Source organism: Carettochelys insculpta, chromosome 15, assembly GCF_033958435.1.
Source record: "Carettochelys insculpta isolate YL-2023 chromosome 15, ASM3395843v1, whole genome shotgun sequence".
NCBI classification, from domain to species: Eukaryota; Metazoa; Chordata; order Testudines; family Carettochelyidae; genus Carettochelys; species Carettochelys insculpta.
The window spans coordinates 26036780-26059046 of NC_134151.1; the positions used below are offsets into that span (position 1 = coordinate 26036780).

At 47.5% G+C, this 22267-nt stretch overlaps 1 protein-coding gene across 4 annotated transcripts in view; it reads left to right on the forward strand.

The window, feature by feature from the left end:
* The window catches only part of JADE2 (jade family PHD finger 2), a 177172-nt gene that overhangs the window by 149084 nt on the left and 5821 nt on the right, over nucleotides 1-22267 (forward strand). For all 4 annotated transcript variants that reach the window (XM_075009276.1, XM_075009278.1, XM_075009279.1 and 1 more), the window contains 2 exons: nucleotides 12767-12884; nucleotides 17499-17627. In XM_075009276.1, coding sequence (XP_074865377.1) covers nucleotides 12767-12884; nucleotides 17499-17627 — 247 coding nt within the window. The remainder of the gene's footprint in view (nucleotides 1-12766; nucleotides 12885-17498; nucleotides 17628-22267) is intronic.

Sequence of the window (22267 nt, forward strand, 5' to 3'; positions counted from 1 at the left end):
TCAACGGCTACAGCAGTGGTCATGCGTAGAGAATCCTGGCCCCAGACGTCGGGTATCTCGAGGGAACTACAGGCGAAGATCACGGACCTTCCCTTTAATACACAAAAGTTGTTTGCAGACTCAACCGACTCAGTCCCTCACTCCAGTAAGGACTCGAGAGCTACACTTAGAACCTCGGGCATTTATACCCCCCCATACAGGAGGGAAAAATTTTATCCTCAGCAAAGACGCTACGCTTACAACCACAGCGTGCTCAATGTCAACGGGGCTACGGCCAAGGGTGCTATCAATAGCGGCAACAGTACAGAACTCCTAGGCGACATTCTCAACAAAGCCGTACGCCATCAGGTCAGGCCCAAAGGCAACAAGTTTGATGGGTATGTCGGGGGCTGCACTATCAATACCCTCGCTCAATGCCACTCCCATCTCATGTTCCATCATCGCCTCAGACCGTTCCACTCCCAATGGCAAAAGATCACCACAGACATATGGGTGCTGGAGATCATAGCCACGGGTTACGCGATCCCCTCCCAGTCGCTTCCACCGACGAAGCCTCCCACCAGGCCTCACCTCACGGACGCTGCCATGAGGCGAGGCTCAAGCAGAAGGTGACTCACCTTATGTTCATAAGGGCGGTGGAAAGAGTGCTGGAATAATTCCAGGGGTAGGTTTCTATTCACGCTACTTCCTACCAGGGAAGAAAACAGGACACCGGAGGCCCATCTTAGATCTTTGGGGCCTCAACCGTTACGTGCGCAAGCAACGGTTTCGGATGATCACAGTTGCCTTGATACTCACGGCACTGGGCGATGGAGACTGGGTTGCAGCACTCGACTTACGAGATGCTTACTTTCATGTAACAATCCACCCGGCACACAGATGCTTCCTCCGCTTCACGGTCGGCCAGGAGCGCTTCCAGCACAGGGTTCTTCCGTTTGGCCTCTCCTCGGCCCCCAGAGTCTTTACCAAAACCCTGGCAGTGGTGTCAGCCTACCTGCACAGACATGGGGTATTTATTTTTCCCATATCTGGGCGACTGCCTGCTAAAAGGGACCTCGCAGGCAGAGGTCTCACGCATGATACGCGTCACAGTGGACACGTTTCTTTGCTGGGCCTGGTTATCAACCTCGCAAAGTCAAAGTCCGAACCCACACAACATACAGAGTTCATAGGGGCACACATACACTCTATCACAGCAAGGGTGTACCCACCCAACGCCCGCTTCCGCGCCATCAGTTCACTGGTGCAAGTCATTACATACAGCCCCACGGTGCCGGTCTTAACGTGCCTACGGCTGCTGGGCCACATGGCAGCAGCGACGTTTGTGGTACAGAATGCCAGGTTGCACATGTCAAGCCTGTAGCATTGGCTGGCGAGCGTTTACAAACCGGCATCCCACACTGTCCACAGGGTGGTGTCGCCCACAACAGAGGTGCGCAGATCCCTGCCGTGGTGGGAAAACCCCAAGAATCTGCTAGTGGGGGTGCCTTTTCACCAACCACAAATTTCTATTTTTCTTACTACCAACGCCTCCCACATGGGATGGGGAGCGCACATCGGCGACAAGGTAACGCAAGGGCTATGGTCCCCTGCGGAACAGGCATTGCACATATCCATATTGGAGCTCAGAGCAACGTTCAACGCCTGCAAACATTTTTGAGATTACCTACATGGCAAAGTAGTTGGGATTCAATACCGACGATACCTCCACTATGTCTCTACATCAGAGCACGATCCCATGCCCTATGTACGGAAGCACTTCCGATTATGGAATCGGTGCATCGCCAATAACATAACGTTGAAAGCCTCGTACTTGCTGGGCGCTCACAACGTGAATGCAGATCAGCTGAGCAGGCACTTCGCAATCACACACGAATGGCAGATCCGCTCCGATCTGCTACAGCGCATTCTTCATACATGGGGGTTTTCCCCAGATCGATCTGTTTGCCACCCAGTATAACAAAAAAAAAAAAAAAAAGTGTCCCCAGTACTGCTCCAGGGCAGGAGTGGGGCGGGGGTCCCTGGTCATGTTTTCATGGAAGGGCTCCCTACTTTACGCGTTTCCCCTGCAGCGCTTATCCGCAAGGTCTTGCACAAAGCCAGAAGGGAGAGAGCTCGCATGATACTCATAGTCCCGCTTGGGATCGGCAGCAATGGTTTCCCTTGCTTCCGCGCATGTCGGACCGCCCACCGCTCCCTCTACCGGCGGCACCGGGCTTACTCACGCGGGCTCAAGGGTCCATAGTGCACCCACACCCTCAGGGTCTGCACCTACAAGCATGGCTAATCCATGGCTCAGCTCCTTAAAGAGCACATGTACGGAAGGAGCACAACAAGTCCTGGAATGTAGCCGAAGGACCTCCACCAGGAGGACTTACAAGCAGAAATGGACTCGATTCACAGCCTGGCGTTCCACCAAGCAGTTAGCTCCCTTAACATTCCTATACCTGTAATACTAGAATACTTATTGGACCTCAAGAGAGGCGGGCTTTCTCTATCCTCGCTAAAGGCCCACCTCGCCACTATATCAGCCTTTCGGCGTACAGAAGAAGGGCCCATGGTATTCGCCCATCCTATCGTTACCAGGTTCTTGAAGGGGCTGGTAAACCTGTACCCTCCCTCGGAAACCGCTTCCACTATCGTGGAATTTGGACTTGGTGCTCAGCACGCTATCGGGTCCACCTTTTTTGACCCATTAGCCACAGTTCCCGTACGTCTCCTTACGATAAAAACAACCTTCCTCTTTGCAACTACGTCAGCCCACAGGGTGAGTGAGCTCGCGGCAGTGATGGCAATGCCGCACTGCACAGTATTCTCAAAGGAGGCGGTAACCTTAAGGCTGCGCCCAGCCTTTGTTCCAAAAGTCTCTTCGGAGTCCAATCTTAACGAGCCAATAGTTTTACCCTCGTTTTACCCGAAGCCTCACAGCTCCGGCAAGGAGGCACGCCTGCATCTCCTAGATGTGAGGAGGGCGTTGGCCTTCTACACAGACAGAACTAAGTCCTTCCGGAAAACAGACAGGCTTCTAGTCTCTCTTGCGCCCGGGTCAAAAGGAGAAGGTCTCTCTTCCCGGAGAATCTCAAAGCACATTGTGTCCTGTATAAAAATGTGCTTCGAACTTCGAAAGACTCCTTTGCTGGCCCTGCCCAGGGCTCACTCCACCAGGGCGGTGGCGGCGTCAACAGCCTTCTTCAAGGGCATCGCATTAAAAGACATCTGTAGAGCGGCGACCTGGTCATCCTATGACACCTTCGCCAAGCATTACGTCCTGCCTCGGGTATTCTAAGAGGATACCCGTCTGTCGACAGCAGTCCTCTCGGGGGCAAGCTGCACATAAACCAATTACCCACCTCCTTACTTGGGTTACTGCTGGGTAGTCACCTATCGTGGAGCACCCACGGGGACCACTTGAAGAAGAAAGAGAAGTTACTCACCTGTAGTAACGATGGTTCTTCGAGATGTGTCCCCGTGGGTGCTCCACCACCCGCCCGTCCTCCCCACTTCGGATCTCTGTCTAGTGTTTTTCAGGAGCATCTGAGGCGGTTGGTCAAGGAACTGGCGGGGACCGGATCGTGCACACTGCCGGGGGCGCGCAGGGGGGTGGCGCATGCCGGCACATGCACGACCCAGGAGAAACTGCTGGAAGATTTCCGATCTGCGGCGCCGGGCGAGCCCGACACATATTGTGGAGCACCCACGGGGACACATCTCGAAGAACCATCGTTACTACAGGTGAGTAACTTCTCTTTTCAACGTCTCGCCGCCTAACATCTATTTCAACGTCGAAATAGCACACGGCGCGTGTAGACACGACGCGTGCTATTTCTATGTTGTGCCGGCTATTTCGAAGTGTAGATGCACCCCTTACAAATACTCCCAAAGAACATTTTCACCTACACTGTCTGCTCCTCCCTCTGTTGTTAAACTGCCCCAATGTTTAGATCAGTGTAACCCATTCTTCCGGGGTCCCCGTATACACCATGGACAGGAAGTGGCTGGTGCAAAATCCTGCTGCTGAGGCTCAGACTGGCATGAGACAGGACAAAATTGGGTGCCATTCGGAGGCCTTAAGATCATAGTAGGGCAGGTGGTCCTAATGTAACTGAGCTGGAGGTGAGATGTCTGTTTAACCTCTGGTTTCTCTACATGCTGGAAATGACACGTGGCTATGTAGACTGTCTTGAAAATTGCAATGCCTCTTCAGGCTCAGGGGTAGGTTTTGTGGTGCAAATTTGGACTCACTAGATCTTGGGGTTTCTGAGATGCAGAGGTCCTAAAGAAAAGACCCAGGGAATAACATTTTCTGTGTCTCATAATGGTTTTTGCACACAGCTGTGGCTCAAATGATAGTATTGGTCTGCCCCAGACTGATCCCAGCCCATCTTAGCTGGTGCCCAACACCCTCTGCTGCTTCAGAAAATTGAGATTTAAAGAGCTACTGGGGTCCAAAGCAGCTTTGCTGCAGCCCTGGAACTGTGCTACGGAGGGTGCATGTGCCACACTTCTGCTGTGGTGAGCAGTGCTGTACACAGGCACGCAGGAATTCAGAATGGTAGCGATGTTCTTATGGGTGGGGTCAGGCTCACCAGCGGGGGAGGGGAGGCAAAGAGGGCACTTGCCACGGGGCCCAGCAGTTTAATGGGGCCTGAGGCTCTGGCTGCTGTTGCTGCAGTGACAGTCCCCTTAAATAGCCACCAGAGACCCACACTCTGCACAGCTGTGGGGGCTGGGGTGGACCTGCACTGCAGTCCAGGTAGCACTGAGGGCTGGCTGCCTCGGCTCCACCCCTTCTACCTGAAACCCCACCCCTTTGCGGCGGCTCAAAGCTGGGCCACCACACATCTTACCCAGCGGCCTGCAGGAGCTGTCATCCTCCTCAGTGAGACTGTTAGGCCATGTCTTCTTTTGTATTAGTGATCCATGCAGAAAGACAGGGAGATAGACAAGACTAGGAAGAGCATGCTGGAGAGCCTTGGGATGTGGACTACATGACCTAAAAGATATTTGCCATAATTTCACTTCTCGGAGGGGTAGCCGTGTTAGTCTGGGTCTGTAACAGCAAGGAAGGGTCCTGTGGCACCTTATAGACTAACAGAAAAGTTTTGAGCATGAGCTTTCATGAGCACAGACTCACTTCATCAGATGCTGATGAAGTGAGTCTGTGCTCACGAAAGCTCATGCTCAAAACTTTTCTGTTAGTCTATAAGGTGTCACAGGACCATTCGTTGCAATTTCACTTCTGTGATTCTAACCATTTAAAATTTTCTCTTCAGCAAATTTCCTCTGCTGAAATGCGCACTTCTCTCTAATAAGACCTTTCTTTTTTTTAGACATCTAACCTACTCCTAGTATTTGTTTGCTTAAATCAGTTTTAACAAAAGTTTTACGCTTCCGAGGAGGTCAGCATCAGAAATGGGCTGGCAGAAGCGGGGAGGTTTGTTGTTTCATAGTGTAAACAGCAATTTCCATTATCAAATCTCAAATAATGTTTTCTTTCCAAACTACAAAATCAGAGAGGAAGGTACCTGCCAAACACTTTGAAACACAGGTTGCCAGAGGCAGTTGTTTCTCTTGTAAAGAAATTTCAGTTTGATGTGTGCTTTGGTACAGAATAAAAAGAAGGGTCTATATTAAAATATACAGTATATAAATCAGTTCTTTCTATTTGCACCTAGGGTATTAAATAAAAGAAGAGCTTTCTCTCCAGCACAGTAAGTTCTTCCCAGTTGTCCTGAAGTAACTCCAAGGTCCCTAGATGTTTAGATAACCACTGACAGTAAAGCCCACACATCTCAATACCAGGAGGATATAGCCTGGGAGGGCAGATGAGAACCACGGAATTGATCAAACAGCTGATAAAAGAGCTATGTGTAGCATGGCTAAGCAGTGCAGAAAGGAGAAAACTTGAGGCCCACCTGCAATTTGGGCAGGACACAAATACGTTGGGGGAGGGGATAATTATTTTGAAGGCTGCTATGGGCACCTCACTAACAATAACAGAATCCATTTGTGAAAGAGAAGAGTCTGAATATCGGGAAAACTTCCTGATATGGGAGATTAATTGATGAATAATGTCCCCAAGAGAAATAATGGCTGCCTTGCTGACTAGGACAAAGTGTTAGAAAATGAACTGTGGCAAGAGGATGGACTAGATAATTGAATAGGTCTTCTCCATTTCTGTGGTTATAATCTCCCCCTCTCTGTATTTAACAATTTATTTTTAATATTGAAAAAAAAATCATGCCATTAGCAAATGGTCATGATTGTCCTCCAGCATTCAAAGCCTTTGAAAAGCATAATAATTGTTTGAGAGCAGGGCCTCTAGCTCACTTACACGCAGTTGTTTTGTGTGTGTAGGCTGTTATTGACAATTCAGATCTTGGAAGCTCACTATTAGTGTGAAAACTCGTAGACACTAATTCATTGCTGAAGAGTGAGCAAATGCAAAGGGCAAATGTAAATACATAATGTCTCCATTAGGATGGGCAATTAAGTTTTCAGAAAAAACCTGTGACACACAATTTTGCTGTTTATAATTTTAGTAGCCACATTGAGGAAGGTGGGGTGTGAGGGAGGTCAGGTTTGATGCGTCATGAGTAGAGATACAAGGACTCCTGAGAAACATGTACAGTGTGGGCAATCTGACTACACAAACCTGATGCAGTTCTGCAGAGATCTGGAAGCCTACTTTCACCATCTCCAACTCAAGGAATACTTCCAACACGACACTGAACAGCGCACAGACCCACAGGTACCCTGCCACCTACAGTACAAGAAAAAGAATTCTTTGTGGACCTCCCCCGATGGTCGAAATGACAGACTGGACCTATACATAGAATGCTTCCGCTGACATGCACAGGCAGAAATTGTGCAAAAGTGGCATCACTTACCCCATAACCTCAGCCGTGCAGAACGCAACGCCATCAACAGCCTCAGAAACAACTCTGACATTGTCATCCAAGAGGCTGACAAAGGAGGTGCTGTTGTCATCATGAATGGGACAGACTACCAAAAGGAAGCTGCCAGGGAACTCTCCAGTACCACATTCTACAAGCCACTGTCCCAGGATCCCACTGAGGAGTACACAAAAACACTATAACATCTGCTCAAGATCCTCCCTATAAAAGGACAGGAACAAATCTACACAGACAAACCCCTAGAACCCCAACCAGGTTTATTATACTACCACCCAAGATTCATAAACCTGGGAATCCCAGACGCCTCATCTTCTCAGGTACTGGCACTCTCACTACAGGATTGTCTGGATATGTGGACTCTCTACTCAGACCCTACACTACTAGCACGCCCAGCTTTCTTTGAGATACTACGAGCTTCCTTAGGAAACTACAATTCATTGGTGACCTTCCTGAAAACACCATCCTGTCCCCCATGGATATAGATTGGCCCTTTGCACCAATATCCCACATGAAGATGGACTTCAAGCTGTTAGAACATTATCCCTGATGAGATCGAGACACAGATGGTGATGGAGCTTTGTGACTTGGTCCTCACTCACAACTATTTCAGATTTGAGGACAAATTATACCTTCAAATCAGTGGCACTGCTATGGGCAACCTCATGGCCCCACAGTGTGCCAACATTTTTATGGCTGACCTGAAACAATACTTCCTCAACTCTCATCCCCTAGCTTCCCTCCTCTACTTGCACTACACTGATGACATTTTTATCATCTGGACCCATGGGAAAGTGGCTCTTGAAGAGTTCCACTGTGATTTCAACAGATTCCACCCTACCATCAACCTCAGCCTGGACCAGTCCAGACAAGAGATCCACTTCCTGGACAATACTGTGTAAATAAGTGATGGTCACATAAATACCACCCTATACCGAAAACCCGCGGACCGCTATGCTTATCTACACGCCTCCAGCTTCCATCAAGGGCACACTACATGATCCATTGTATACAGCCAGACGCTAAGATACAACCGCGTTTGCTCCAATCCCTCAGACAGAGACAAACATCTACAAGACCTTTACCAAGCTTTCCTGAAACTACAATACCCACCTACGGAAGTGAAGAAACAGATTGACAGAGCCAGACGTACCCAGAAGCCACCTGCTACAACACGGGCCCAACAAGGAAAACAAGAGAACACCACTGGCCATCGCATATAGCCCCCAGCTCAAGCCTCTCCAGCGCATCATCAGTGACCTACCACCCATACTGGACAACAATCCTTCACTCTCACAGACCTTGGGAGGCAGGTCTGTCCTTGCGTACACACAGCCTGCCAACCTTAAACTAATTCTCACCAGCAACTGTAGACCACAACACAGTGGCTGTGTCTACACTAGCCCAAAACTTCGAAATTGCCATGCAAATGCCCATTTTGAAGTTTACTAAGGAAGCGCTGAAATACATATTCAGCACCTCATTAGCATGCGGGCGGCTGCGGCACTTCGAAATTGACGCGGCTCGCCACCATGCAGCTTGTCCAGACGGGGCTCCTTTTTGAAAGGACCCTGGCTACTTCGAAGTCACCTTATTCCTATGAGCACATTTGCATGGCCATTTCGAAGTTTTGGGCTAGTGTAGACACAGCCCGTAACTCTAAACCTGGAACAAATCCCTGCCACAAACCTCGCTGCCAACTCTGCTCGCATACCTACACTGGCAGTAACATGACACATCAACCACAGTAGCAGGGGCTCTTTCACCTGCACATCTACTGATGTAATATATGCCATCATATGCCAACGATGCTCCATTGCAATTTACATTGGCCACACTGGATAGTCTCTACATAAAAGAATAAATGGACATAAAGCTGACATCAGGAATGGTAACATACAGCAACCTGTCGGAGAACACTCCAGTCTCCCTGGACACTCAGTAACAGATTTAAAAGTAGCCGTCCTACAACAAAAAAAACTTCAAAACTAAACTCCAAAAAGAGACTTCAGAGGTGCGATTCATTTGTAAATTTGACTCCATCAACCAAGGATTGAACAGAGACTGGGAGTGGCTGGCCCCATTACAAAAGCAGTGGAAGGAAGGATGGGGTGACCATCCATCCCATGTTTACCAGGACAGTCCCTTCATTACTTAAGCTATCTCATAGGCATCCTGATTTGTTTAAGAAAGTGGGCAAATTGTCCCATATTTTGAAGGGCTCCTGTTTCCTGGCACCCTACTTCTCAGGGCAGCTTCCCCATTCCTTGGTGCCCCATGCCATGGGGCAGAAGCTCCTGTTGCAGGAGAGCTCCTCTGCAGGCCAGCTGCCCCAGTCTCCAGCACGGCAGCCACCCCCCTGGCAGGTAGGCCCTCCATGGAGTGGCTGTCGCACCCCCCCAGCCCCCTGCACCTCAGGGCAGCAGCCTGTTCCCTTGTGCCCTGCACCAGCCAGCTGTGGAGCCCCCATCCCCAGCACTCCCCCTTTAGGAGGCTGCAGAGCCCCCATGCCCAGAGGGCCAGGTGTCCCATATTTGGCATAGGGAAATGTGGTCACTGAAAGGAGGGAGGGAGGGTGTGTATTTATTGGCATGTCAACACAAATTGTTGAGTATTTCTTCATTGCCAGTTCACTTCAATGTCAGTTCTTGGGAAGAACTTTTGACTCCTAGTTTATTGCCTGCAGCTATGCTCTGGAGCATCCATCTAGCTGTGGCTTTTGGAAAGTCAGGTGGCTGAGTAAACACCGTCCAATCAGATCTGATTCCATTAGCATTTTCTGTTTTACAGCAGAGACAGTATATTTCTTCTAAAAAATACTGGCCCTCCTGTCCAAGATGCAGCCATGGAGACAGCATCACACTGTCACTCCAACCGCAGATACTTCCGGTTGACAAAACCTGCAGTGCTTACACTGTGCACAAGACAAACGTTAGCTGGTATCTCTTGGCAACTGCACCATCTTTCCAGGCTATCAAGGGAATTTCGATCAGTAACCTTTGCGTGTGCATTTAACCAACAATGCAGCAGTTCAGATGAGCAGCTTACACATTGAGGACCAAATCCGCCCCTCACCAGCAGACCAGTGGAAAACAGAGAGGAAGGCTGCTGCCTTTTTTGCTCGAGGGATGCTGCTGGTCAGGGCTGGATGAGAAGTGTCCTTTGCTGAGCAGGAGTAGCTCTTGCACCCATTGTTTCCCAGTCAGGGGCTTGCAGAGGATGGCAGCTTGTATAGGGTAAGTCTGTCACCTGACTCCCAGACCCATCCCCCGGGGGGGGGGCGGACCTGAGCTGTGGAGCAGTGTCTTAAGCAGGGGTGGGCACTGGGCAATAATTTTTGAGCGGGAGGGAGGGTGCTCCAAGAATTTGGTAAGTGGTCAAGGGCTGTCCTCTTCCATGCTATTACTGGAGGATGTGGGGGGGCCTTTGATGGAGATTGGGTGCAGAAGGGCACTCGGGGAGGAGAGTGGGCTGCAGGAGGGTGTATGGGGCTGGGAGGGAGTTTGGGTGAAGGAAGGGGTTATGACTTGTGGCAGGGGGTTGGGGTACAGGAGAGGGTGCAGGATATGAGAGGGGATGGGTGCAGGAAAGGATTCTGATCTGGAGCTAGGAGGGGGTGCAGGGTCTGCAAGGAGATGGTGACCTGAGGCAGGGGTGCAGGGGTTTGGGTTCTGGTCTGCGACAGGGAGTTGTGGTGCGGGTTCTGGGAAGGGGTATGGGTATTGGAGTGGGGGAGCAGAGGATTAGGGTTGTGAGCTGGGGCAGGGATTCAGGAGGAGGAGTAGAGATTTGAGGGGAGGGAGGGGCTAGGGTGCCAGGTGCAGGCACTGGCTGGGAGGTGCTTACGTCAGTGGCTCCCAGCCAGCAGCCCAGCAGACCCTCAGGCAGGGTACCTGTCTTCTACACCCTGGCATGCCACTGAAAGCAGCTGGCTGCGTGGGCCATGTGCTCGCTCAGCACTGCAAGCCCCTGGAAGTGGGGGAACAGCAAGCGTTGTGTGTTGCCTGCACCGCAAGCACAGACCAGGCAGCTCTCATCGGCCAGTTTCCAGCCAATGGGAGCTGCAAGATTGTGCTGGGGGTGGCAGCATTGCACAAAGCCCTCCCCGCCCCCAGGGCTCATGGCACACAGAACACATTACCTCTGCAGCCAGCTTTGAGCAGTGTGCAGGGCTGCCGCAGGCAGGGAGTCTGTGCAAGGCTCCCACTGGGCTGCATGACAGCGGTGGTGGGCCAGATCCAGCAGTTTGGCAGGCCAGATGTGGGCCATATTTTGCCCATCCCTTGTCTGATTTGTGTTCAGTTTCTGTGTCTCTGATCACCCCAGCAGCAGAGGGCAGGAGTGAACCTGGCACTGTTACAGATGTCAGAGCAAATTCTCCTTTGAGTTCCCCACATGCACATCCATTGAGCTCATCCATTGTAAATGGATAGGTCTTGAGTGGGCTGAGAGAACATTAAGGAGAGCAGAGCTTGGCTCCTTCAGTGCCTGGACGAATCAGGAAATCATGTGGGCTCAGGACAGAAGCAGAGATGCATTTGTGTTTACCGTACTGTGTCACTACAGTGCACTCAAAAGGCTGGAGCCATAAACAAAATCTGGCTGGAGGAGAACAGTTATTTTTCATCCTGCACTGAACTGGAAGATCGAACCAATGAGGGCTGCTGAGTTCTTCCGTCTGAGGTTTGATCCTGAATTCAGGGATCAGAACTTATCTGCCCTTTGCCCCGGTGGGATGGCTGCAAGGAAGTAACTCGACACTTCTGCTACTTGTCCATAAGCCATAGTGCAGTTCTGAGCAGGTAGCACATCTGCACAGGTTTTGAAATGCCTGATGTCTACAGCATTCCACGTTTCTCTCAAGAGGAGCGAGGAGGTTGCAATAATGGGGAGTTTGAACCTTTTAACAGCTGGGCTTATTTCTGAAGCTTTGTCACTTGCACACGGAAAATTGCTCTTGTTTGAACAAAGTTCTCCATGTTGGACAAAATAAACTAGTAATTAAAGGCAAATATTTGAATCCTATGAATAAATAGGATGGTGCAAAGGGCAAGAGGCTTATATTGGCATAACTCTATCAAAGTCAGTGGAACTAAGCCAATATTTTAAAAAATAACAAGAAGTCCTGTGACATCTTCTAGACTAACAGATATTTTGGAGCATAAGCTTTTGTGGGCAAAGGGTGTTTGCCCATGAAAGCTTATGTTCCAAAATATCTGTTAGTCTATAAGGTGCCACAGGACTTCCTGTTGATTTTGAAGATATAGACTAACTCGGCTACCCCTCCGGTACTAAGCAAGTACTACCAGTATCAGTTCACTGCCTCTGTGCATTTCATATGTCATGTCCTTCGGTCTGATTTCTAGTAATGGTTAATTTTGTGAGGAGTCCCTGATCAATCAGTATCTTAGGTGTGCAAATAGTTTACATCAGTGTTTTTCAACCTGGGGTACGTGTACCCTTGGGGGTACACTGAGGTCTTCCAGGGGGTGCATCAACTCACCTACATATTTGCCTACTTTTACAACAGGCTACATTAAAAACTCCAGTAAAGTCAGTATAATCTAAAAGTTCATTCAGACAGTTGACTTGTTTCTAGTGCTTCATATGCCTTACACTGAAATGTAAGTACAGTAGTTCTATTGCTATGTCCCTAGTTCAGGTTCTTAGGTAGTGTGGCAAAACAAATAATAATAATAATAATAATACTTGTAATTTCCTATGAGCAAGATAGAAGAGCAACATCTAGAGACCACCCCAGTCAGCTGAATATTCAGTACAACTGATGAGCACCTGGGGCTTCTCTCAGAGTCTACACACAAAGTGGAAACTTTTTCCTGTGGTTTCTGCAGGTTAGAAATCTCTGCTACATGGTGACAAGAAGGGAGAAAATGAAACACTCCATTTGCAAACTTCAAGAGCAGATCTTCCATCTCCAAATGCAGCTTATCAAGAAGGATCTTTATCCAGGTAGGTACTTCTGCTAGTGGCTTGGGAGTGCTTATCACAGATGCTTTCTGTTCCGCCCTGTAGTAGGAAACATGCATATTCAACCCTGCACAGGGGAGAACAAAAGCATCACCACATTGGGTCTTTTCTTCTTTTTTATGATGATAAACATGTGGGTGACATTACTTGTGGAAAATGACTTGTGATCTTACGTCCTGCTCAAGGCAGAATTGCAACAGGACTAAATTCAAGCCTCATTTCCCCCGCAGACTCACTGTGCCACTGTGAACAAGTCCTTTAGGCCTGAGTTCTGCCCTCTTGTAAAAGCTGGTAAGAGTTCCACCAACCTTGTAGTGAGGGCAGAGCTGTGTACTAAAAACAGTGTAGTTGTTGCAGCATGAGCAGCAGTAGTAGGGCAACTGTATCTCCCTGTCCCAAATACAGGACAAGGAGATACGTGGGGAGGGGCAGCATCTCCCAGCTCCTCCAAGACCTGGGGAGCCAAGAAGGAGGCAGCAGCCTCCCACTCTACCCAAGCCCCAGGCCGCAGCAGCCCCCTGTGCTACTGGGAGCCCCGAGAAAGCTGCATGGATGGGGTAGCCACGGCACTTCTCCCCCGCCCACCGCACTTCCCCGAGCAAGCTGCAGGGATGGGGTAGCCACGGCACTTCCCCTCCGCACTTCCCCGAGCAAGCTGCAGGGATGGGGCAGGCGCTTCTGCCAGCGGAAAATATGGGACAATTAGTCCCTATCCCAAATACAGGACCGGCCTGCCAAAAATGGTACGGATGGTCACCCTGAGCAGGAGGGGACTGACCATCCTGAGTATGAGCCCACCTGTGACCATAGGCTGGTGCTGAGGGAAGTGAACCCTTCCCGCCACTCTCTGCTTCTGTTTTTACCATGCTAACTTGCTCAGAGAGAGCTGCTCAAACTGGCATTTACACTTATACATGTCCCCAGTTTCCCCAACTGCAAAATGGGGGAGGCATTTGATACCTCCTCCTCCTGCCTCATGTGCTTCGAGATGGACAGGTGATCAAGCACTGTGCATGTGGAGTAGTCTGATTATTACTGATTCGTTAATTCAAGGGGTGTGTACGTTTCTTGTGGAGGCTCAGCTGAGAGCCTCTGATGGTGGCTTTCTCTGACCCTGTACAAAGCAGATGTATATCACCTCTGGATTGTAAATATTAATCAGTTTGCTGACAAGTTAAATTAAGACATCAGTCTGGCCTCAGTGAGATGCTGCAGCTGGAGCACGTTGTTCCTTTCCACTGCCTCATCATCCTGTTTGGAGGATGATTATAAATCGTGTTCACAAAACTAGAGAGGCTGGTATTTTCAGCTGTGCTTTTGGTTCGTTGGCTCATTTGAGTAGCAGTTGCATTGGTTTATTTACAGTTGCCTCTGGCTCTGTTAAGACTCAAAGGTTAAGCTACTGATAGACTGTGTTTTGCTCCTAGATGCCATCTTCTTTAAACACAAATTGTCTATAATTCACTCAACTATGTGTATCTGTTAGCAGAGAACATCATGCAGACAGTACAGGAAGCATTTCACAGCATTTTATTTAATGGAGAATATAGAATTAATTTCTTTTTTTCCCCCTCTGATTTTTTAAACATTCAGTGGTTGAGCCCACATCTCATAAATTCTTCTTCCTTTTTTCAATGGCAGCGTCAGACTCAAAAATCAAGGCTGCATAACAGTTTTTCCAGAAACAGCATCTGGCTCTTTGGCAGACTCCTCTGCCAGTTGTGTTTGTGGCTTTGGAGTTGTTTCTGAAGCCAATATGTGTTTGGGGTTTCTTTGGAGCTCTCTGGACTGTGCTTTCCCTTACAAAAGTTTCCTTTGACTCAAATTTTGAGTCTGAGGGCTGTTGAAAAGTTTGTGACTTTGTGTGAATTCTTGGTAGCATGACCCAGGCCGAAATTGCAAAAAGTTTTATATGGTTGATATCAGCCAGTATCTTTGGGGTATGTTTCAGGTGTTCAGCACTTCTCAGAATAGGAGCTGCCCTTTGGATCCATATCAAAACTATCCACACGTGTGGGGATCTTGTGGCCTGTCTTTGATTGGCACTTACGTTGCACAGAGGGCCTGGTTTGTAGAGGTGCTGACTGTTGAGCACTTGTTGACCCTGCTGGGCAGACTCTGACAACCTTTTCTGATACTGAAAAATACCTTACTCCACACGTATAATATTGCAGTTAGTGGCACTACTTGTTGCTGTTGTGAATAAGGGTAGAAGAATCATAGAATCATAAGGTTAGAAGGAACCACCAGGGTCATCCAGTCTAACCCCCTGGTGAACCCGTAGGGAGTATTATTTTCGATTTGATGAATTGACATTTAGACATTCATTTAGACAGGATGTTCTGATTAAAACTGTAGGGAATTGCTGATGGAAAACTGCCCCTTGTCTATCTCATGAATGTCTAGCATTAAATGTGAGGTCGTCACCTGATTTTGAAATGTGGCTGTTATTTTGACAGGCTCCCTTTGAAAAGGTAACATTCATATTTCTATTGAGAACCATAGGTTGTAAATCAGTTGAAAAATGTGTCAGTTTGGAACTGCCCCTGTCTTCTGGAGTTACTTGGCAGGAATGTAGTGTATATCCAGTTTCTTTTTTCTTTCTTTCAGTGAGTCCGTTGCTCATGAAAAGTCCTGGACTGGCAATCCTGGAAATGTAAATCTTCTCTTAATCTAGACCCACAGATACTCTCAGGCATCTATGATGCAAATCCCACTGCTACATTTCAACCTAGGGAGAAAGGACCGTTCAGCCTCCATGGCCCACCTAGCCTCTCTGCTAAAGCTGCTAACAATTCTGTTGGTGGATCATATGAAGGTGATACCTTCCACTTGTCACAGCTTTGACCCCGTAGAAATATTGCTCAGTTGTCATTTTACAGCCATTGCATGGTAGCAACTTTTGGACAGCGCCAACTTGGGTCAGCATCAAGTTAACGATCAGATTATGGAAAAGTATAAATCAAATTTCTAATTCCTTCAGCCACCTAGGCACCTCCATTTGCCTACTGTTGCCCCTCTAAAGGTAGTAGGGTATTTAGCATGAGCTTCTGCAGGAAAATATTTGGGCCCTAAATAAATATGTAAAACGCTTTGAAGATCTCACCTAGCAGTAATGCAAGTTGTTCCTTTCAGAGAGCACATCTTAATCCTTTTCACCCAAGAGAAATAAATCCAATACATATGCAAAACCATTTAGTAAAGATTGATTGCTAGTTGAATGTCCAAATAGCTCTGATTTATATTCCTGGGATTCAATAGGCAGTTTGCAGTTGCCAAGTGTCTGTTACTCCATTTAGTTAGATTTCATGCAGTGTTTAGGTGTTTTGTTTTTTCATTATTATACCATGTAAGCAAGAGTTATTATAGCCAAAAGATCAAATGAAGACAGGCCTGCTTAAAAATGTTATCAATATGATCTTTGTCAATCTTGTTTTGCAACTTTATCCCAGCAGTGGGAGGATAGTTGATATGTACTTTGCATTTGCCTCTAGTATATGTTGCAGATTTGCATTATACAACAAGCTGTAAAGTTTGGAACTGCCTCAGGTTTTGAGGTTTTTATATGCAGGGGTTTGATTTATGAGCACTCCATTCTCAGGACTTAGATCTTGGTGGCCAGCAGCAAGCATGTGCTTGATTTTAAGTAAGTGAGCAGACTAGTGATGTCATTGGAACCACTTCTGTTTAAAGCTCAGTTTGTGCTTTAATGCTTAACTGGATCAAAGCCCAAGCTTCTCTCTACAGCAGGCGTGTCCAACCTGTGGCCCGTGGGCCGCATGCAGCCCTGGACAGCTAGTAATGCGGCCCCACAAGATCGTAAACTTTTAACATTACTATGTGATTTATATACATTAACTATATTATGTATTTTATATGCGGCCCAAGACAATTTCTCTTCACTCAGTGCAGCCCAGACAAGCCAAAAGTTTGGACACCCATGCTCTACAGACTCTGGAGCTGAAAACCTTTCCTTAATCTAGGGTGTCTTAATGTCCACCAGCAGGGCCAACAGCCAGCATGGGCCTGGGTACAAAGTGGGAAGGAGTCCTGCTCCCCACCCCCAGAAATGGTGGGACCAAGGGCAGAAAGGGAGGGGCTTCGGACAGTCAGCCCTGGACCCTCCACCATAGTCCCTCAGAGCTGCATGTGGAGTGTTAACATAGCACTGCCGTGGAATTTCTGAGGGACCCAAAGCAGCAGAGGTGGCTGCCAGGAATCTGGGACCCTTTGAAATGCTGGGCCCTGGTGCAACTGCCCCCGTTACACACACTCCCTCTGTCAGCGGGCCTGATGTCTCCTTCCCCAGAATGGCAACACACCAGTCTCCAGTGAAACTCTTTACCCAGATTTGCACTGAGTTGCCAACTCTCCCAGCTGACCAGACGACACACCATTTGCACCAATGGCATCCAGTCCAGGAGAGATGGTAACATGAGTTTGCCCCATATACTGCTGTGGTTTCACCTCAGGTGACTGGCAAGGTTTCTTCCAGTCCTTAATATGCTCCTAAAATCAGTAGTCCTGAACGATCCAGTGTTCATCGTCAAGTTCCCTGGCACGTGGGCTCACGTTTCCTTTTTTTTTTTTAAACAGAACAAACTGGGAAGAGAGCAAAGGGGAAGAAAAGTGACCCCAAAAGAAAAGGAAGAGATGGTAGAAAAAGTAGTCCAGAGAAGAAAGAAAAAAGGAAATCGGGGAACGAATCAGTCTTGGGACAGCTGGGTAAGTCTAACTGAGAATACAGCATCGAAATAGTCTGAGTACAGAGGCCAGAGGTACAGAGTTAATTTCAAAGGCTTCACTTATTCTGGGGAATCGGAGGAGGGGTAAAGTGTAGTGCTTAGTGCAGGTATAGACAGGATCTTGCCTGCAGGACAGATCTGACCTGCCAAGATTTTTAATACAGCCTGCCCCCATGCAGGGAGCAGTGCCACTCAAAGCAGCCGGCTGCTCTCCGTGGCTCTCTGCACTGTGGATGGGGGAGAACTTTGCATGCTGCCCCACCCGCACCAAAATCTCTTAGTTCCTATTGGTGAGAAGCTGGCCAATGGGAACTGAAAGATTTTACTGGGGGCATAATTTCTCAGCTCCCATTGGCCAGTTTTTGGCCAACAGGAACTGAGAGATGTTGGTGTGTGTGGGGCATCATGCAAAGCTCTCCACTCTGTGCATGGAGCCACATGGAAAAAACAGTGGGCTGGGGCTGCTGGCAGGCTGGGAATCCTGCCTGAGAGTGCTGCTGGCTGAGAGCTGCTTAGGTAAGTTCCTCCCAGACAGAGCCTGCTTCAGACAGCGCACCCCAGCCCTGTCCCAGACTCAGCACCCCCATCCTACACCCTTTCCCTAGGCCACAATCTCACCGGCACTCATACCCCCCCAGACCCTGCACCCCAGTCCCCTGCCCCAGGTCACAACCCCCTTCTTCAACTGAACTGCCTCTCAGACCCCACACACTTTCCTCCACCCCAGTCTCCTACCCCAAACTCCCTTCTGCACGCATCCTCCATCCCAGACCAGTGTTCCCTGTAAGCTGAGCACTTGGATGGCCACCCAGCTGATAGTAGAGTGCCGACAGCCGCACAGACTCGTCAGCATGTGTTTCAGTTGGTGCTGCACGTCCACGCATGCCCCAGTGCATATAACAAAATTTATTCCACCCATCGATGGAAAAAATTAGAGGGAACTCTGTCCCAGACCCCACATCACATCCATGAAAAGTGCAGCCCTTGACCACTTTCCAAAATCTGGGATGCCCCCACCTCCACTTCATCAGATATTATTACCTATCCCAGTTTAGTGCCATTCGGTTCACCTCCTCTGGGGCAGCAGGCATTGGCTACTGTCGGCAGACAGGATACTGGGCTAGATGGACCTTTGGTCTGACCCAGTATGGCCATTCTTATGTTCTTGTGGTAGCTCTAGCCACTGGGCTCTCTTGCTTATCCAGTGGAGTTACATCACACACAGGCATTGGCTGTGTGAGCTTCCTTACATTGCTTCTGCCCTGTGCTGTAGGGACCAGAGTACACTTATGCCTACCCTATAGATGAAGCCTGTTGTCTGCAGACTGTCAGCTAATGGCACAAATGCTTATGAAGTATTCAGCTGTCAGACTGAAGGGGTGAACTGCAGCGGGCAGAATGCATTAGAATATTGCAATGAGAAATAGTGATTTTACTTTCTGGCAATGGAGTCTGACTTCTCCGCTCTGGTGTTGTGTTCATTCCCTGCATAGTCAGCAACATGCATCCTGCTACTCTTTTTGTGAGTAAACTTCCTGAGCCATGTGTTTTAGTTCAGTGTCTGCTGCTCTGTTCCTGCCTGTGCCCTGCATCACAGGAATTAGTTAGTATGAGTGGGTGCTGCTGGCAGTCCCAGAACAGCTCGGAGATGGATGCAAAATGACACTGCCTTCTCAGCACTGTTTCCCATCTCTTTCCATGACAAGCATAAAATGCCTGCCTTGGTCCCATTATTGTGAGTCTGTGCATTATACTGATATGTAACACACCACCAAGCCCTTCATCAACTATAACCCTCAGCTGCATAGCATGGGAAAAGACCTAAAGGAAAGGCTTTTCCCACAATTCCTTTGCAATCACAAAGGATTTTTTTCTTTCTGATGTTGATTCACAGAATGAAAAAGCAGTCAAGTAGCACTTTAAAGACTAACAAAATAATTTATTAGGTGATGAACTTTCATGGGGCAGACCCCCTTCCCCAGATCTGGAATGTTGATTGACATTTTTAATTCCCTCCCCCCTTATGTCAGGTTACAGTGGGAAGCTGCAGAAACTTGGCTGGCCCACCTGCAAGGGGTTAGTTCTTTATTCAGCTCTAACACAGGTGTAATGGTGTGGCATTGGGACTGACAGCGCAATCAGCAACTCAGAGGTGAGCCAGGGAACACTATAAAAACAACTCCCTGAGCCTGCAACACAAAATGCTTCTGGAGGAGGGCTGGGCTGGGCTGGGCTGGGCTAGGCTAGAATAGAATAGAATAGAATAGAATAGAATAGAATAGAATAGAATCATATCATATCATATATCATATCACATCACAATCTTCTCTTCCTTTTTCTGTTAATCTAAAATCCTGTTTGTTTTTCTTACACCTTTTTTACTCAAACTAATGTTTTAATGGAAGAATCTTTCTTATGAAGAGAACTTTCTGTTACTATTTAGATCAGTTTTCCCATTCTGCTATCTCAGAAGGACCCCCCAGCCTTCCCTTGCAACAGCTCACAGGGTGCCTTGACAAGCTGTGGAAAGCCCCCCTGTGAACTTCAGTTATTAAAACTCATCATCCCCTCTGAGGCATATCCTACACCCACAGCAGCAAGTGATTTAAACTAAAAGAGTTAATTTTCTACTTGGCAGAAATGTCTTCTTATTCCTTGTGAAAGAGAAGTAGTGGGCCATGTGTCCTGTCATCATTTTTTAGAAAAAGAAAGTGTTGAAATTTTTTCAACAATAAATGACACACAAGTGTAACAACCTATAGACATGAATCACTTCCTGCACAACACCCCCTGAGTGACCTCTTTGGAGCCCATCTGTGGTTTCCTTTTAAAAAGAAGGAAAACATGATTTCTATAAAAAATCTCCCCCTTTTTAAGAAATAGGAGCAATGTTTTTATTTTTTACTCTTTATTGAGAGAGTTTTAGGAAGCTTACAGATCCCTGCCGTGTAAATATCAGAAACCAAACAGTCATTACAATGGTGCGCTTTTCTTAGGAACTTTATGCAGGATTCTCGTCATCAGAGCTCTGTTACTGTATTACACTCTGAGCATCACAACTGCTGATGTGAATGAGACAGCTTTTTAATGTAGAATCCCATTGGGCTTCAGAGAGAGAAATAGAACAGGGACAAACTGTGCTATTAAGATATTTTTCCCCCCTCTGCCAGTGCAGAAGCATCTCCCCCATACATTTTAAAGGCATTTCTCCCTCTCTACTTTAAAAAGTTCTAAGTAGCGGCGACGTCCCCCACTTCCTTGCGAGACTGTTCCATACTCAGACAGACCTCAATACTAGGAAGTTTGACAATCAAGTTCTTCCCTCTATTACTCCTGGTTCAGCTTCTGTGTGCAACAACAAATAATTCCTCCCCAGTATTTACAGCTGTCAAGTGCACATATATGATTCTAAGCCCTGCACTCTTCTGTCATCATTTAATCAGAATCATCCAGCTGTTCTGAAATATTCCTCATAAGTCAGTTCCTCCAACCCACTGATCATTCTTGCTCCTGTTTTGCTAGTCTCCTATGTACAGATTGAATACAGTAATCCTAAGTGTCCAGAGGCAAAGTGCATCTAAGGAATGAGTGGAAGGATACGACTCAAGGCAAAAGAACTCTGTAGTATGGACTTTATCAGGTGCGATTTGGAAATTCAGAGGGTCTACATTGCATAGACTTCCTATTTTACAGCACAGACCGCTATCACATTTCCATTTTGTCTCAGAAATTAAATGGTATAATCCAGTAACTGTGCCCAGTTGCAATTCTTGTTCCCTTTAAGGATTTACCAAATTCTTATGCTCAGATCAAATTAGTTCAGTTTGTTAATGTAATATCAAAAGTAACAACTTAAGACCAGGAATGGCAGCAGTGTTATCTGAAAGTAGTTGGGAACGGGTTAAAAGTGCTCTCTGTTGAATGACATCCTGTATGGTATAGATGCTTTTAGCACTGCCGGGCTTTAGAAATTGTCCCAACTCATATGTAAATACTCATCACAACAGCAGACCAAACCCTGAGGTTTTCATGCAGTCCTTTGCCCAATTGTCCACTGACTGCCATGAGTTTAGCCCAAATGAGGTTTCGGCGTTCAGCCCAGTATTTGAAATCTGAAAGCCAGTGTGAAATGCTGTCAGCGCGGTGCCTCTTTTCTTGTGGCTATACAACTGCATGTTAGAGTCAGTCAGCTTTTTTTAAATTTGAAGGTTTTCTGTACTAATACTTGCTTAGTCCAAGCTCAGACAGTATCTGTGCAGAGCAGCTGAACGACAGGTAGCCAAAATGAGTGATTCAAGGTTGATACTTATTTGCGGAGGCTAATACTGTATCCAGTGTAGAGCAGTTGGCATACTGTACGTTAAATCTTCAGTCTTATCTTATGGCTTAAGGGTTGCTTATGAGCATGACCTTCCTTTAAGCCTGTATACTTTATAGTTGGTCCTTTCATTATATTCTGCCCTATAGCAAGAGAATAAAGGGAATGCTCAAGAAAATGAATACTAAATACATCTACAATATGTAAAGACAACCTTTCTTTACACAATATATAATCAAATTTCAAAATCTGCTGTAACAGGCAGGAGTGATGCAACCCATTTTGAAAAGGGGACTCTCATT